The 16,539-nt window shown below is 38.6% G+C and overlaps 2 protein-coding genes across 3 annotated transcripts in view; one reads left to right on the forward strand and one right to left on the reverse strand.

Moving 5' to 3' along the window:
• The window catches only part of hs6st3b (heparan sulfate 6-O-sulfotransferase 3b), a 62,199-nt gene extending 54,269 nt beyond the window's left edge, over window positions 1-7,930 (reverse strand). Inside the window, exon 1 of the mRNA XM_042425430.1 lies at window positions 6,612-7,930. Coding sequence (XP_042281364.1) covers window positions 6,612-7,156 — 545 coding nt within the window. The 5' untranslated portion in view covers window positions 7,157-7,930. The remainder of the gene's footprint in view (window positions 1-6,611) is intronic.
• A 2,046-nt stretch (window positions 7,931-9,976) lies between these two features.
• Window positions 9,977-16,539, forward strand: part of uggt2 (UDP-glucose glycoprotein glucosyltransferase 2) — a 45,914-nt gene continuing 39,351 nt past the window's right edge. For both annotated transcript variants that reach the window (XM_042426283.1, XM_042426282.1), the window contains exons 1-6: window positions 9,977-10,083; window positions 11,449-11,612; window positions 12,881-12,963; window positions 13,106-13,236; window positions 15,089-15,201; window positions 15,402-15,579. In XM_042426283.1, the coding sequence (XP_042282217.1) occupies window positions 11,488-11,612; window positions 12,881-12,963; window positions 13,106-13,236; window positions 15,089-15,201; window positions 15,402-15,579 (630 nt within the window). In that variant the 5' untranslated portion in view covers window positions 9,977-10,083; window positions 11,449-11,487. The remainder of the gene's footprint in view (window positions 10,084-11,448; window positions 11,613-12,880; window positions 12,964-13,105; window positions 13,237-15,088; window positions 15,202-15,401; window positions 15,580-16,539) is intronic.

The following is a 16,539-nucleotide window of genomic DNA, read 5'->3' on the forward strand; positions in this document are numbered from 1 at the left end:
GGTAAATGCTGGCTGCTGTGTAGACTTCACTTGAAAATATTGTTATTATAATATGTTATTAAGTCTTTCTGCAAGGAAACTGTTAAAAGTTTCTTTTGAAAAAAAATAGCACTCCATATTTCATCTGCACATTCTAATTTGAATTGCACTTAATAACTCCCTTGACTGTTTCATTTTCTTTGTCATGACGGTGAACAAGTGCTTGACATATGCTGTTGCGCTCTCTTTAGAGGTAACACTTAATTATCAAACCAACTGGATTACTGCTCAGGCCTGCCAGCAATGACGACTTGAATTAATGACACATGAAAAGCAATCTCCGCTCCCTGGAAGTCCAAGGCCTGCAAGGGCACGCTCAGCTCCACACATAATAAACATCCCATCATTGTGATGAGGACTTTGCCTCCTACATCTAAAGATACGACCAGAACTGTAAATCTGCTCAACTTTCCTCCTTCAGGTTCATCTGTGTCCGGAGGGCATTCATTACTCTGCTGCTTCGATGTGCCTCACTGTGGTCCTGAGGTTTTACTTTTTCACCGAGCAAAGTCCCCAGAGTTCACGGGTGAAAAGTTAAAGCCCATAAAATGCAACAAAATAATTAATCCACTTAATTACGGTTGAACATTTGTGCCATAAATCCCAATACGGCTTAAATATTTACAAAAAAACTGTGTTGTGATTGTCAGCCAATTGTCTAGAGTCAAACTAACACAATTCCCAGATATGGTTTAATAACAAAAGGAAGAATCTAGATCAGTGATGGCTTAATGTAAAATACAACCACTGCATTCAAGTTCCTTTGGGTCAGGTTGGTAATGACTCCCTCCCACATGCTGATTCAGGGAGAAGAACAATGGTAGAAGTCATGGGCAGGTAGTGGATAGAGTGAGACATGCACGGTTCAATGATCAGAGCTATAAGTGGTAACAACCATGCAGTAATTGCAGCCCTCTCTGCATCACTTATTATGAATAAAATATGATGTGGTGTGTTATTCCGCCAAGGATTAGGGCATGTCATTGCTGTGCCATGTAAGTAATAACAGCCTATTACTGCTCCTGCAGGATTGTCGTCAAATGTCAAACATACTGTAAAATATGTAAACTTTATATTTTGCAGTGCCACAGAATCAGTAGGTGAGATACAATTAGCTTCACATGCTTAGAAAATTACGTAATTACAGTCAAGTAACCGGATGAATAAAGTATGTTGCTAACCATAATTCTTTGATTGCTTCTCCAGCTGCAAGCTAGAGTAACCATTAATAATAATACTGGTGATCTACCACATAACACACACAGGACTGGTCTTCTTCCAGAAGATTTGAAAATGTACAGCAGCTAGGTTATACCAAAACTGTTCAAATCAACCACCTTCAAATAGTGATCTCAATAAGAAAGCGAGGAATTCAGAAGGCAAGGTGAAGGCATAGCAAATCATATTACACTAGTTGCCAGTTTCAAATCTTTTCTTCTGTATTTTTCTTCTTGTACAAAATACACACAAATTTTCACACAAATATTCCGAACCACAGCAGAGGACATCCTCTGTCATTGCTATGTGAGCGCATCTCTCTTTCTCTGTGTTTCATCAAAGGAGCAGGAATGCGTCCGTCCTGAACTCGTGTGTTTTGGCCTTGGTCTCTTTGTACTTCTGAAGTAAGCATTCATTATGCATAAGAAACAAGAAAGCTGCTAATGAAGATTTTATAATTGATAAAAAAAAAACTGCGACATCAGCATATGCATAAATTACCACGGTTAAAAGGGAAGGACCTTACATAAAATGAAACTGGGAAAAAAAAGCTGTAAATACACTTTAAGAACTTAAAAATGTGTATTAATGTTATTGGTCTGAATATTGTTTACAAGTCCATGTGAATCATTAAGGCCGTGTGGTTTTTGGTCCTATGGCTGGCACCAAAATTGTAAATAGAGGCTTTAGTGATAGAAAATGTCTAGAATAGTTTAATCTGTGTTAAACACACAGTAATTGTGCACGTTAAACACATAGTAATCATGTGCTGGCGTTAGGAGAATACCTGCATATTAGGGATTTGTACAAGGATGAGTCATCCACATTTACAGTACAGTAGTAGCATCTGCTCAGTGTATTCAAGAATTATGGAACTTTGTGTATAGTAGACCATGCTTACAAAAAACTTGGCAAGAAATAGGAAAAAGTTACTGAATATCAACAATAAGATTAACAACTAATCTTATCCACATCTAATTTGATGAATATGATTGGATGGAGATGTGGTGTAAGTGTTGCCATAAGTGCTGTTTTAGCTTTGTGATGAACTGTATTTTCCCTTATTTGCTGTGTGTGTAGTTGTTAACCTGGGTGATGAGCTGCTGTGTATAACTGTCCTTACAGGAATGAATAAAGTTGCATTGAACTGAACGGCCTTCAGGAATCCAAGAATACCTGACAGTTTAGGAGTTTAGAGACAGGGTTATGATGGCCTTATCTGCACCAGAACTCAACCGTTTCTCCCTTGACCCATGGCCAAACTTTTCACCCTTCTTCACTGAAATCCACCCTGCAGTATTTGCAATATCTTGCCATTAACAGACAGACTAACAAGACTTTGAAGAACTAAAAATAAATGTGAATTTTGGTAGTGAATACTGATTTATGAGTAATGGGCTGGCTGTGGACTGTAAGTGAACTCATCAAAGGTCTGCATAATACATGCTTTGCCTAAGTGATACATTGCTCTAAGTAGAAGTCAGTGTGAGGGCAAAGATGGACAAGACAAATTCAAAAGCTGACCGCTAACTGTCACCAACATCCTACATGTGCAAGCTTCATAAACAAAGAAGGGATGACTGTAAATCAGTGGCAAAATTGTTTCTCTCTTCTCCAGCCCCGAGAGACATTGTCAACAGCAGCATCACATTATACAACAAAGAGGATGGCCCCTGATGATTAATTGTAAATCAACGAACATCCAGTTTCCACCTCAGTGTATCACTGACAAAAAGCTAGGCTTTGATTTGCCATACTTTCAGGGAAGCTGTAAATAATTAAAGCCATGACAAATAATGTGGGATAAATGAGAGGCTGAGGTAGAAACAGTGGTTACTTGTTTGTCTTCCCCTCCAGATTATAACTTTAAAACACACCGAAGCTCACGGTCTGAGCTCTAAGAGGATGACGTGTAATAGCGTGTGTCGTCTGAACTGAACTCAGTCTCTCTTTCTGTTGTATGAATGGTAATTCCTGCATGAATATTTCTGTGTTCTGGTTGAGTGACCTTGTACTTACATGAAAGATGCTTCTCTTCAGTTTCTCTGATGTGTGTCTGCAAGTCTGCAAAATAACATCTTGATTTTTTTTTTTTTTTATCATAATCATGACGGCATGACAGAATTGAATATTCTGCAGCTGTTTCATTGTCATATTCACTATTTGCATCTGCAGGGGACTTTTAAAATGAATATCACTTGTATTTTCTCATATGCAAAAAATTCAGATGATTAAACTAATATGATAATGCATACATTCATACATGGATAATTGCTCTTGACCACTGATTTATTAAAGGAGTATATTGTATGCATCACTTTAAGGACTTCAGGCTGTATGTTTAATAATCAGATTTCCTGACCTCAGACCTGCAGCAGTAACAATAAAGCTGCGCTGCTGTTGTTGTTGTTGTTTTTTAATCTCAGTGACAGATGTCCTGGCAGCACTAGGATGGAAATTTATGGGATTATATTGCAGTGAAAAACAGCATAAAGTAAGCTACTTCAATGGGAAGCAACCTTAAATGTTATACAATACTGACCTACAATCAACCTACAAGTTTTATGCATTGGTAAAACATACATTTTGAAAACCCGCTCCTTATTTTGTGCCCCAGTGTCACATTGAATATAGCTTCCACACAGCAAACAGTTAGCTAATGAGCATGTAATAATCAGAAATAATTCTAGCAGTTCTCCTCTTTGCAGGTGTCTGAAATCACCTGCGAGGAAAACAACCTACTCAACAAGCCATCTTCATTCAGCAGACAAGGTAACACCGCCGCACTCTCTACAAAGCAACTTAAAAGTCAGCACTTAGAGGTATGTTTCTCCAAAAAAAGCCCCTGAAGAGAGTAGGGCCTGCCTGCCTGCTCCATTTCTCCCCTGACTGACAGCACACTCCAGAGGAGCCGCGCCGCAGGACACGCACACTGATCCAGTGTGACACGCCTGACCTTTCCCGGGCCGCACGGCTGGCTCACCGTGCAGCACGCCCTGCCCTGCTGAAAAGGCCACACAACACCATGCAAGGCAGTGCCATCGCCACCCACCTGGGCCCACCTTAACTGCCATCTCAAGAGCTGGCAACGTGAATGACTGGGACTGCAGAGAGACAGCCACTCAATCTGAGAGGCTCTCAGCCGCAAAAAAAAAAAAAAAAAAAAAGGCACGCCATCTGAATTTGGCAGTGATATATGATTGGTATTCCCCATTGCACCCTTAGGTGGAGAAAAGATATTTGTAACAAGTGGATTATTATGTTGATTTTGCAAATGATGTATTTTACTGTGCAAGGGGCCTTTTTTTTTCTCTTCTTTGACCTTATATCATTTAAAATGTTTTAATTAAGGCATTGCTCATACACAAAATGATTATGAAGATGAAATTTACATAATACTATTAGTCATCTCACTTAGTAAATGTGCCATTTGCAGTGTCTGGTTAGTGAGGGAGTCTAACATAATGTGTCTGCCAACAGTCTTGGTTGAGACAGAGGCAGAATAATCTCAGAATAGATGCTGCGGGAGCCCACTAAAGAACAAGGGATGAGAGGACTGTAAGTGCAGAATAGATGCTGCAGCTGTGAAATGAAGAGCTGTCGCGTCCAGTGAGCACTTTTCTGAGTAAAGGAAACACTTGGCACAGCAGAAATAAATCATGTGCTCATGTTCTTGTACTTGGGTGTATGATTGCATCTTTCAAAACAGAGAAGGAGATTCTCCACAGTTCAAAAACGCAGCTTGTGCTACAAAGATTTTTTGCTTTTTCTATCTGATACACATGTGCAGCTATGTTTAAGAGTATAAATCTGACTGATAGAGTTTTAATGTGTCTTTTAATGAATAAGCTAATCTCTAATGCAATTTAAAGAAGCAATGACTGCAATAACAATAGTGTAAGTGTGCTGAATAAAGCGCACATCTATTCTGCTGAGTGAAAACACACACACACACACACACATATGCAGTGACTCGTTCATTACGATGTTCCAGTTTAGTAATTGTACTGAATCTCTATTACATTAGTACAATTGCAAAAGTCATTTCTACTGCAATTACAGAAGAAAATATTGGGGAGATAATGCATTTTAAATTAACTGCTTCTGCTTTGCTTTTCTTCTCAAGATAATTTCTGAGCAACTACCAAACCAAACATGATCATTTGAACTCAATCCTGAGATAAAATGGCACAGTAGTGCACTAGTTATGTAAACCATTAAGAACACCTCAAATGGACAAAGATACATCACACCGAGACACAAAGGCCATGGATACAGGGCCAGTTGTGTGTAGTGGTGTATGGGTCGGGGTTCGAGTACAACACACCCAAACTTTAGACATCTTAATCGACATAGATGGACACCCAGAGCAATGAAAAGCCAGTGAAGGAAATCCGTCACTTGCCCTTTAATTTATCCTTATGGATTCAGAGTGTGTGTGCTTCATTAAAACTCTCCGAAAAAAGGTGCGATTGGAGCTTTGATCCAGTGATAATTAAATCACCGCAGGGTGCTGGAACATTTGGACTGTGCACTCACAAACAACATCATTGAAATTGTGAAAAGGGGATCTTGTGAATGGGTTCAGTACAATCGCTTAATGGCACAGATAGGGAGAATAACCTCAATGGTACAGCTGGGCAGGAAGAAGCTCATTGTGAGGGACTGACGTGGACAAAAAAGAACAAAGACAGCCAAGAGGTTTATACGTCGGTGGGACATGCAAAGTATTAAAAAAAAAAACTATGCTAAATGTTTTGGCAGTTTATACCATTCCATTTTCCCATGACCTCACACACTTACGCATACACACCAATCTCCCACAAGTCACTGATTGCTTGCTGATTGGTTGCAATTATTTGCCATTTTATAATCAGTGTCTTTTGCTTGTGGAAGCTCACCATGAAGGTCAAATGTGTGACTATACACTGATTAGAGAAAAGCAGACTAAACTATTCTGCAGGAGGGGAGACCACAGGGGAGGTGGGGGCTGGAGGGGGGGAGCACATATCCCACCCTGTGCATATTCCACCACCGTTCAAAGTAGTGGGAAAGATTTATTTATCACATACACATGATACAATGGCAGTGAAATGTTTCCCCACTCTGCCTGCCCGAGCATGCAAAATATACAAGAAGAGGGGGAAAAAACAGATGATCTGCCAATGCAACTTAGTATAATACTTAGAAATTATTGTGCAAGTAGGTTATGCATACTTGCACAAGGATAAAATTTAAGTTCTATTTTGAATGAATCATGGGTTTTTTGCATGCCTGTTCATTCACACACACACACACACACACACACACAAACACAAACACACACACACACACACACACATAAAGTCATGTACCTTCTATTCCTCTCGGCCTCCTTCTTATCCATAATGCCAGGTACACAGTTCGTCAGCTCGGTCCAGTCTGCGTGCAGCCCGCAGCTCCATCCAGTAGAGAACCGGGAGAAGAGCCACGATTCTTCCTTTCCTGGCCGGTGACATGTGCATTTCTTCTGCCCTGGCTTACAGTCGCACGGCTGCTCCAAGCGAATATTCCTCACCAAGTGCCTCCCAAAAGTGGTTCCTCCGGTCTTCTGGATGTGCAGAAACACTATCACGTCGTCCCCTTTGATGTTGAACTCCACGTGTCTATCGAGGTCTCTCTCGGTGAAGTTGAATTTGGACGGTAGTTTTGGAGGGCTGTCGTCCTCCAGGTCCTGATCTCTGTAAAAATCATCGCTGTCCTGATACGGAGTGGAAAGTAGGCTTACCCCTCTTAATTTCTCCCCAGTCTTAAAGTGGCACGAATTGCTTCCAGCGGGACATATATACTGGTAACCTATCATAACAAAAAGGACAGCTAAAATAGGAACCAAGATGAGCTTACTGGATTTATCATCCATTATATCAAGATAGTGTCTTCATTTCATTACTCTGAATAATAAGTAGCACCCACGGGGGTTCTTTTAGGAATCAATATCCCTCCATGCCTCAGGTGGACTAAAGGTGTCTATTATTCAGGCTGAGTGCCACATGTTGATCAGATAACACCCTCCACAGACGCATCATCTGGACAGAAGGAAAAGTCCACCTTTCGGTTTCTAAAATGCTGCACCTTCTCGTTTGTGAAATGCTGCACGCCGTCTGCACTGCGCTGGAAATCTCGTCCAAAGTCAAGAGTCATGGCATTAAAAATGTTTTGGCTGTCCAACTTCTAAAACGAGACGCATCCGTGCCGACGTCTCCCATGCTTGGATGTCAAGTTGAAAATGAGGCAGCCGATGAGAGTTTGTAGTTTTTTTTTTTGTTTTTTTTTTTTTTACCCCCCTCTCTCTTTCTGGTACCGATCCCGGTCTAAATCACAGTGGGGTTCATTTAGGTAATATACTTATTTCAGCAGAAAGCGCTCGACTCGGGCTGCTGGGCTGAATCCTCTGAACCGGCAGCATCCTACAGCATCCTCGGCGGGGTTGAGGCGGTCTGACCGACTGTGCTGAAGCAGTGCTTTTGAGAGGATGCTGCTGCATCCGAGCCGACAAATAGTATGCGTTATGCTCTTGTCGCGGTTGGGCTGGGAAAGCTCTTACATCCCATCCCGTCCATCCCATAATCTTGTTTAACACAGTGCAAAGCCAGAAGCCCACAGGGACACAGAACAGAAACAACATGGAGATTTAACCGCATATAAATACCAAATCTACTGTAACTTTTTGAGGCGCATTCATCAGCTGTGACCTTTGATGATTAAAGAGATAGCACTACCACTCTGCTCCCAGCCTGTAGTTGCAAGTGTAAGGATATAGCTTTTTAAATAGCCCAGTTTAATGCAGAATAAATGTTAAAAAGACAGTGCTCTTAAGGAGAAGCAATTAAAAGTGAAAGCTGCTGTCTCCACTGCAACGTCACACATCTAATATCTATCATTTATGTAGCTTGTGCGTAATTTTAGACTACACATTCATTATTTTCTAATTACTTCTTCTAATTAAACCTATACTTAAGTAACCTTGTGCTGTATAAGTGTTTTTTTTAATTAGGCATATTTAATTGATAATTCATTCAAAAAATATCATAAATACTGACCAACTTCCAATACTCCCAGAGTTTTCAATAGGTATGAAATAGAGAAAACCTCGCATGAACCTACCAAACATAGGCTTAAAGGGACAATCCACCAATTTTATAAATGGGGATCAGTTTGCTCTTAATGAGAAATACTACTCTCGCTCTGTGGGAGCTTTGTCTTGTCAGAGAAAATAGCTCTGATGATGTCATCGGGGGGTTAGACGTCCATGATGTAAGCATTTTACCAGGCATGTATAAAAGATGCTGTATAGTTGAATTATGAAAACTATAGGATCAATCGTTGTTGATGCATATACACTCACTGAGCACTTTATTAGGAACACCTGTGTAACCTAATGCAATCAAATACAACAACTGCTGTAAGTTCTACTTTTACGAAGCTTATACATTTTCAGTTTTTGTTGACATTGCCAGGTGGTGGTGTACTGGAGTGCATTACATTGAAAAGTATTTCTAATATTTTGTACACCTCAACGATAATAAACATAAAGTAGAACTATCTCAGCGCCTGCTGTATTCATTTTGACCATCCTTTTTCATTTGTCTCTTGCAAATCAATCAATTTTATGGAAGTCTGATACTAAATTGCTGGACTAATGGATTGATATACAGATATACAATACCAGTCAAAAATGTATTTTTAAAATATGTTTGTTTAAAAAAGAAGGACTAGGACAAATATAAAGAATAGATGTATAACTGTTAATTGATAGAATAGGGAAGTAAAATGTGTAGTACTGTAGTACTGTGAATTTAAAAACATGTTCAAAAATAACAGTAAACAAATATAAAAGTGAGATATAAACATAATAGTGAATGAAATGTTTGATATTGTAATTTGGGACTATTGTTTTGTATTGTTTGTTTTTCGTTTGAGGTAAAAAGGGTCTAAAAAAGTTTGTACTTGCTTTCTTATTCTAGGGAATGGGAAGGTGTATCAAAAATCTCATTGTCTAACTATTTTGTGAAAGCACCAATAATCATCCCTACAATATGGTCGCAATATCGATATCGAGATATGTGGTCAAAAATATCGTGATATTTGATTTCGTCCACATTGCCCAGCCCTGACTAGTACTGTATATAAACATCAACAAAAATAAAAACAATTATTATTACTGTCAATATTGTTGTTGTTGTTATCATCATCATTGTTGTTGTTATTATTATTATTATTATTTGTTCAGTTATAACACTGCAGTTATAACACTACATAGACAAGTATATAGGCTATATCTTACCATTGGCTCATTATAAACATATTGAAACAGTGTAATCATTACATATTTTATATAGTGTAACCAGTGTAACCCACGGAGCTGTAAATATCTGCCTACACAGTTTTTTACACTCACTCATTCACTCCAGTGATGTTCAGTGTTCAACTCAAAGGTTCAACTCTACTCTGATTGCTGGTTTGGTGGCAAAATGTTTGAGCTGCAGGGTCAGTCTCTTTAGGTGGCTACCGCTGTGCCAGAATAAATTCACATTATACCAGCATTTTTTATTTAATTTCACACCAGTGTTTCCCCTTGTACGTGTATATAATGTGACAGACTGCTCCTAAAAACAATTGCATGCGCCATTATTATTTTTACTATTGCGGTTGTTTCACATATGAATAACGGCCAGCTGGAGCCACCCCGGTCCGGTACGCTGCAACCCCGGCAACCCGCTAGCTGTTAGCAGCTGCCCAAAATAACCAGAAAAATATCTGCCAGAAGCGGTCACCACCAGCAACGGGGTGAGGGACATATTTTTGGCAACACAGCTACCAACAGTACTTGTAAACTTATACTTATAATGCACACTGTTAACGCGCCATGTTTATAACAAGCGACCGTTATCGACTCTGTCTAATGACGCTAACTTACTGTACCGTCTTCATCACGTCACGCTGTTTACTTATATGCTACCGTTAAGTTGACTTTACTGTGTTTTGTGTGTTACTCTGCTGGTCGTTTGTTAACACGTTCATCTAACAGCTCGACGTGATTTTTCGACACCTTCCGCAACGTCGAATGAGTTGTTTTTCAGACTTGTGTGCGTGCCAGTGTTGTGTTGTGGTCGACAGAGTAACTTAGAGTCACTACGTGGCACTAACTGGCAGCTATCAAAGGCGAAGGGACTGCCACTTCACTTCACTCCAGTTCAGTTCAATATAGTTCAACCGACTAGTATGTATCAAAAGGCGGAGGAACTGCGCTGACACTTCACTTGCCTTCACTTGACTTCACTCCACTTGACTTGACTTCACTTCACTGCAGTTCATTTCAATTCACTGCAATTCAGTTCACTGCGCTGAAGTATTCAATTGGACTCCAGTCAATTCAATTCGTTTGGCTTTATTGGCATGGCATTTGACGTGTGTTGCCAAAGCTCAGTTACGATTATGAAAGACAATGTTAAGGACTGAAATGAACAAAAACAATGTGAATGCTGCTGTCAGACTTTACAACACCGTCTCCAGAATCTGACAATTCACTCATGTGCAATATCAGTGTATATTAAACTGTGCAATATCAATATTTCCTATGTGCAATAATGAGAATTCAACCATTCAGTCTGTCTACTTATTGTATTTTGCTTTTTTACTGTTTACTTATTTATTATATCTTGCTTTTTAACTGATGCTTCTTGTTAGTGCACTGTCACCTTTGCTGCTGTAACACTGCAAATTTCCCCGTTGTGGAACTAATATTATTTTAGAATAAAATAGTCAATGAAATAAATAAATGGAATAAAGTAATATATGTATGTAAGTAATATATAGAATCAAGTTAATATTGGTACAATTTCAATGTGACTTTAACAATGTAAGACAAACAAAAACAATGCAAGTGTTAATCTACAGATAATGAAATAAAGAGATGTTAGTAGGGATAATACAAGACAGTCATTATTATATAGATAACATAAAATAAACAAAAACAAAAGGAGATGGTGGCATTAAGTAGAATATGGTAAATACCAGTATATTTGTAAATGTCTATATGTCTGTATGTCTGTCCTGCTGGTTGTCTCTTTTGTTGTGGCAGGAAGTGACAGCCAACACTGCACATTCTTTCTTTTCCCCCAGAATGAGGAGTAATTTCTCCCTTTCTGTCAGACTCTCTCTACCTCTGCAGGTTCATGCTACGTGGAGACGATGAGGAACGCTGTTGTGATGTCACTGCTGCTGCTGAACATACAGCACGTCATATCAGCACCCAAAGGCGTCACTGCCAGTCTTAAAGCCAAGTGGAACATGACGCCTTTCCTCCTGGAGACAAGGTACATACTACTCATCCCCTGGACATGCACATCTGGACACATCTGCTTAAACCGGTCCCCTCAGAAAATCTGGACTTGACATCAAATTTTCATATTTTTTTACTTAGATAATTGTTCAGCTATATTTTTGTAAATTTTATTTTCCAGCATGAAGATCCAAAGGCTGTTGCAAAGCCCTCAGCATAATTCCAGGAATAAAATTATGGCTACTGAATCATTTATTTTCTCATGAGTCTAAAAGTACTGGAATCAGCCCATAAAATACCCACCATGTGTTAGCTTTTAATTTAGAAGGTAAACTCCCCAAAATTCCTAACAAAAAATAAAGAGGACAGTCTCACATTGTAGAGGTCGGAAAAAACTGAAGAGTGTAATTCCCCAAACATCCATTTTTGGGAAAAATGCTCCTTAAATTTACTTGTACCTGTCAAAATTACAGATTCTATCCAAGAAGGCATTGCAGTTCTTTAAATAAGTGCCCTTAAATGATTCACAATTGACTTTAATAGCAGCCAAACTCTCTAGGAGGATGTGTCAGTGCTTTCCTAACTGCGGAAATATCAGTTTTTAAAAAAAGAGATGTTTTGCCAACCATCTATAGGCCTTTGACTTGTCATAGTAGGAAACACATGTGTTACTGATCATAATGTTCTATTCAAGTGCTGCAGTAAGCCATGCTTATGTGATAGTAAATATAGGCATGCACCTTCACGGGACCCTGAAACTGAAGCAGCTAAATGTAATTTAGCCATCGTTAATTTAATTATTTACACCTGTGCATTTCATACTGTTACATGTCTTAATGTCTTCCATAAAAAGGCCTATTGTAACACTATTAATACCTTATGTATAAAGTTTTCCAGTGTTTCCCCTATAATTTTACAGGCCTGGCAGGCCGCCAGACCAACGAGAACCCCCGCCAGACAAAAACAATCTTTTTTTTTGATGCCAGAAATAACCATTAATTTACTGCTGACACCCCAAAGCATTCAACATGAGGGAAACACTGTTTTCTATTGACAGTGTTATGTGAAATTTACATTTGACATTTACATTTACTTTTTAGATGTGATTTTTTTGGTTAAAAATAGTCAGATTGTCATCAACACATACTGTAAGCCCAGTCTGTGTAATGCTTCAGTTATAATCAGATCATATAGATTTATTATGTGATCTGTAGCTCTTAATGTTTGGCATTGTTACTCACAACACTGTTATTACTGAATAATGTTGTCTAATATTATTTGATTTCACTTTTCTCTGTGCAGCGAGTTTATTGGAGAAGATGGAAATGAGAAATTCTGGCAGTTTGTTGACACTGTGAAAGAGCTGACTGTATACAAGCAAGGAGGTATGTTTGAAACCAAGCCATTACATTGATCGTAGAGGTGTAATTGGTGTATATTATAACACATTTTAAATAATTTCGCACCACCTCAGTTGTCCTTCACTTCTAAAAAGCATCATGTTACTAATGTTGTTGTGTCTCACAGAGTCTGTCCGCTCGTACTACAATTTGATCATTAAGAAGGCGGGCCAGTTCCTCACAGATCTTCAACTTAATCTCCTCAAATTTGCTCTGGCCTCGCGGTCCTACTCACCAGCTGTTCATGCATCCCAGCAGGTATGGTGTGAGCAAAATAGTGTGAAGTGGACTATTGTAATGCTTTCTCACTGGCAGCCTGGACATATGGAGAGCCAGGTCCATTTCCTGTTAAAGGTTCTTACTTTTGCTGTATCTCTAATAATCCCTTGTTCATTCATTCATTACTTGTGTAAAATGGATGCCTTAAAGTGAGCAGTAAGTTCAGATTTGTTAGCAGAAAAGAGTGTAGATGCCATGGACCTTTGTTGTTTCATGTGGTCTAATTTAGGGCACTATATAGTGCATACATTTACACACTCAATGGCGGACAGTACATATAGTGTTTCCGGTAGTGATTGTGGACACAGCCATTGTATGTTTACCCTAATCTTGACCAAGGGTGCTCTGCAGTCTTTACTTACATCTCCGCTGTTTTGGCACAATCCAGTCATTATTCTCAAAACACCGTGTGAAATACTCCACATCAATAACTAATTTTCTCACAACAGTGGTTGTATTTGTCATTCGGTTCTCACAGAATTCAAATGTATAGGACAATTATCTTGAATTGATCCAGCGACAAACAGAGTTGGCGTTGGCGATCAAAATCGATTTAATTGCATTTTATATTACTTTCAGATGCATTTATCAACATGCTCATGGTGTAAAACCTTATATGCAAAATATTCCACATTCTGTCATAACCTGTCATACATAAATGTTTAATAATTAAAAATGCCAAAAGAGCTGATAACAGATGGATTTTGAGATTCGTTAAGTTCATTCTGAAATTTTTTTTCAGCCATTCACATGTTGTCAAATCTAGCTTACATGTGCAACTAGTTGAGTGTTATTTCTTAAGCATAATTATACTGCAGGGGAGTTTTAGGTACCACTGTCCTTGAGTATGGAACAGGCAGACATCAGAGAGGGACAATATCCTGCTCATGCAAGAGGAGGAGGTGTACAAATTCATGATGGTTTGGTAAGGGAAAAGTGGACAGAGAAGACAGGGAAGAGACAGAGAAGCTGAACATGTAATGGATGCTCAATGTGAGAACATTACAGCAGAGGCTGAGAGCATTTTTGCCTACAGTGAGCAAATGTGAGATGGGAGGCAGGTAATACTTTGGCTAGAAAGGCAGGAGTGTTTGAATAGAAAGTGATTAACTGTCCAATGCCACGATGCTTCAGTTTTTGGATTTTACATTTTATTTTACTATTAATTACATCTTGTATATATGTTACATACATGTTGAGAGACCATTTTTATTCAAACTGGTGTTTATATGATGTAAGTTTTAATAGATACTCAGGTTGGCTATACATGAAATTTGACTTTATTATTAGGTGACTGCAAAGTCTGAATGACAAATGAAATAAAGAAATACATTTTCACTGCATGCCGTGTTCACAATTCCTTATCATTTTGATTGTCTTGTTTTTAGTAATGATAGGGAGAACTTCATTTTGTTGATAGTGATGCACTGGTTGATGAATTTCTTTCATTTTGAAATGTGCTAAACATTTAGGTGAGTAATGGCCCTTGCAGGGGAAATGAAGTGTTGTGCCGCACAGTGTAAATTGGTGTGGTAATTGCACTTGTTCTTAGCCTCGTAAAAATGTTTGCTTAAACAATATTACAAACAACACAGTTAAAATATTCAGAATAAATGAGTGAGGTGACTGATTAACTTTGGTTAACTTTGGCCCACGCTGAAGAGGTAGGGGGTGATGCCAGATTTTGTTATTATAGACCTGCCTTGTTGTGTTTTATTAAATCCAGATTGCATTACATTGCCGTGATCACACATATTTTACATTAGTGCATTAGCATTAGTGTTGTAATTGGTGTATAATAAAACATTCCTGTCCTGCCTTCTCTTAACAGATAGCCAGTGATGAACCTCCACCTCAGGCTTGTCCTGCCTTTGTCTCCATCCATGGTCAACATAGCTGCAGTACGAAGGACATTAAGAAGCTCCTGAAGGCAGCTGCAGGCAGGTAACTCAGAATGACATTGTCTTCTCCTCTGTGGATAAACTGGATTTTAAAGTTTTCAAAGTTAATTCACTATTGGAATCTCAGTCTTTAATGCTTTCGCTGACTGCATTTTGCCTGTGAACACATGATTTTAGAAATGTTGTTGATATGAAATATTTTATCTCTGAAATGTCTTTAACAACATTTCCAAATGCTTGCAGGCCAAAACCATATTTATACAAGAATGATCACACATATCCAGGAGTCAATAAAACAGACGTGCCAGTTGTGATCCTTTATGCTGAGATTGGAACCAAGAAGTTTACGTCCTTTCATAAGGTGCTGTCAGAGAAGGCTGAAGAGGGCACTCTCACATATGTACTGCGGCATTTCGTAGCGGTGAGCAACAATGATTAAAATTATGTTCTACTGACCAATTGCCTTTTTAATTAATAATGTTCTGCTGTTCTTGCTGTTCTGCTCTGTTAAGTTTTAAAAGGTTAAAGCTGGCAATACTCTATATATTTCTTATTGTGAACAAAACCATGAACAAACCAAAACCAACAACAAATGGATCTAACTGACAAGTATTGCCTGTGCAGCCAAAGCTTTATATAACTTATTCCTCTGTGCCATCCCAGTGACATCCATTGTTGTCAGAAAACAAATAAAACACATAACTGAGCCACACTGCTGCACTGAGTGACATGTTCCTCCATTAAAAAGAACATGGGGCACCAGAGTTTATTTTGAGTCAGTCCCATATACACCATCCTATTGCCATAAATACTCACTGGTACACCAAATGTGTATTAATCTGCGACTGAAAAAAGCCCCTAACAAATGTATTGTGCACTTGGTTTCATAACATTTGCTAAAATCCACAGTGCCCAGCTGTTTGAGGAAATTACCAAAAAATGAAGATTTGTGACCTGTTTTTAAAGATTTATGTCTTAAGCAGGATTGAACTGGCTTAGGGCTGAGTGCCGCAGACAGGGAAGGAAAATCTTAAAGCATTGAGAGATAGACTAATACTATGTTGGTTTTGGTCTTTTAATGGGATGTTTTGACAATAAGAAAAATACAGAATAACACTAGCACCCTTTAACTCATACCTTTAGCAAGTGACACAATTTCAGCAGGGTATTTCCTTTTCTCATTAGTTAGCTACCCTTTTAACTTATCCTTCCCCAGGTTATTAGGTTTTGAAAACAAAGTAACTCAACAGAGCTGGTGTGTTTATAAAATATAGATTTGGTAGTGCAAATTATTGCTACAGATTTCACTTGACAATTGTAAGTGAAACATAAAAGTTTATGATTTCCATAACACAGTATCAACTTTCATCTTTACAGAAAT

Source organism: Thunnus maccoyii, chromosome 11, assembly GCF_910596095.1.
Source record: "Thunnus maccoyii chromosome 11, fThuMac1.1, whole genome shotgun sequence".
Classification (NCBI taxonomy): domain Eukaryota; kingdom Metazoa; phylum Chordata; class Actinopteri; order Scombriformes; family Scombridae; genus Thunnus; species Thunnus maccoyii.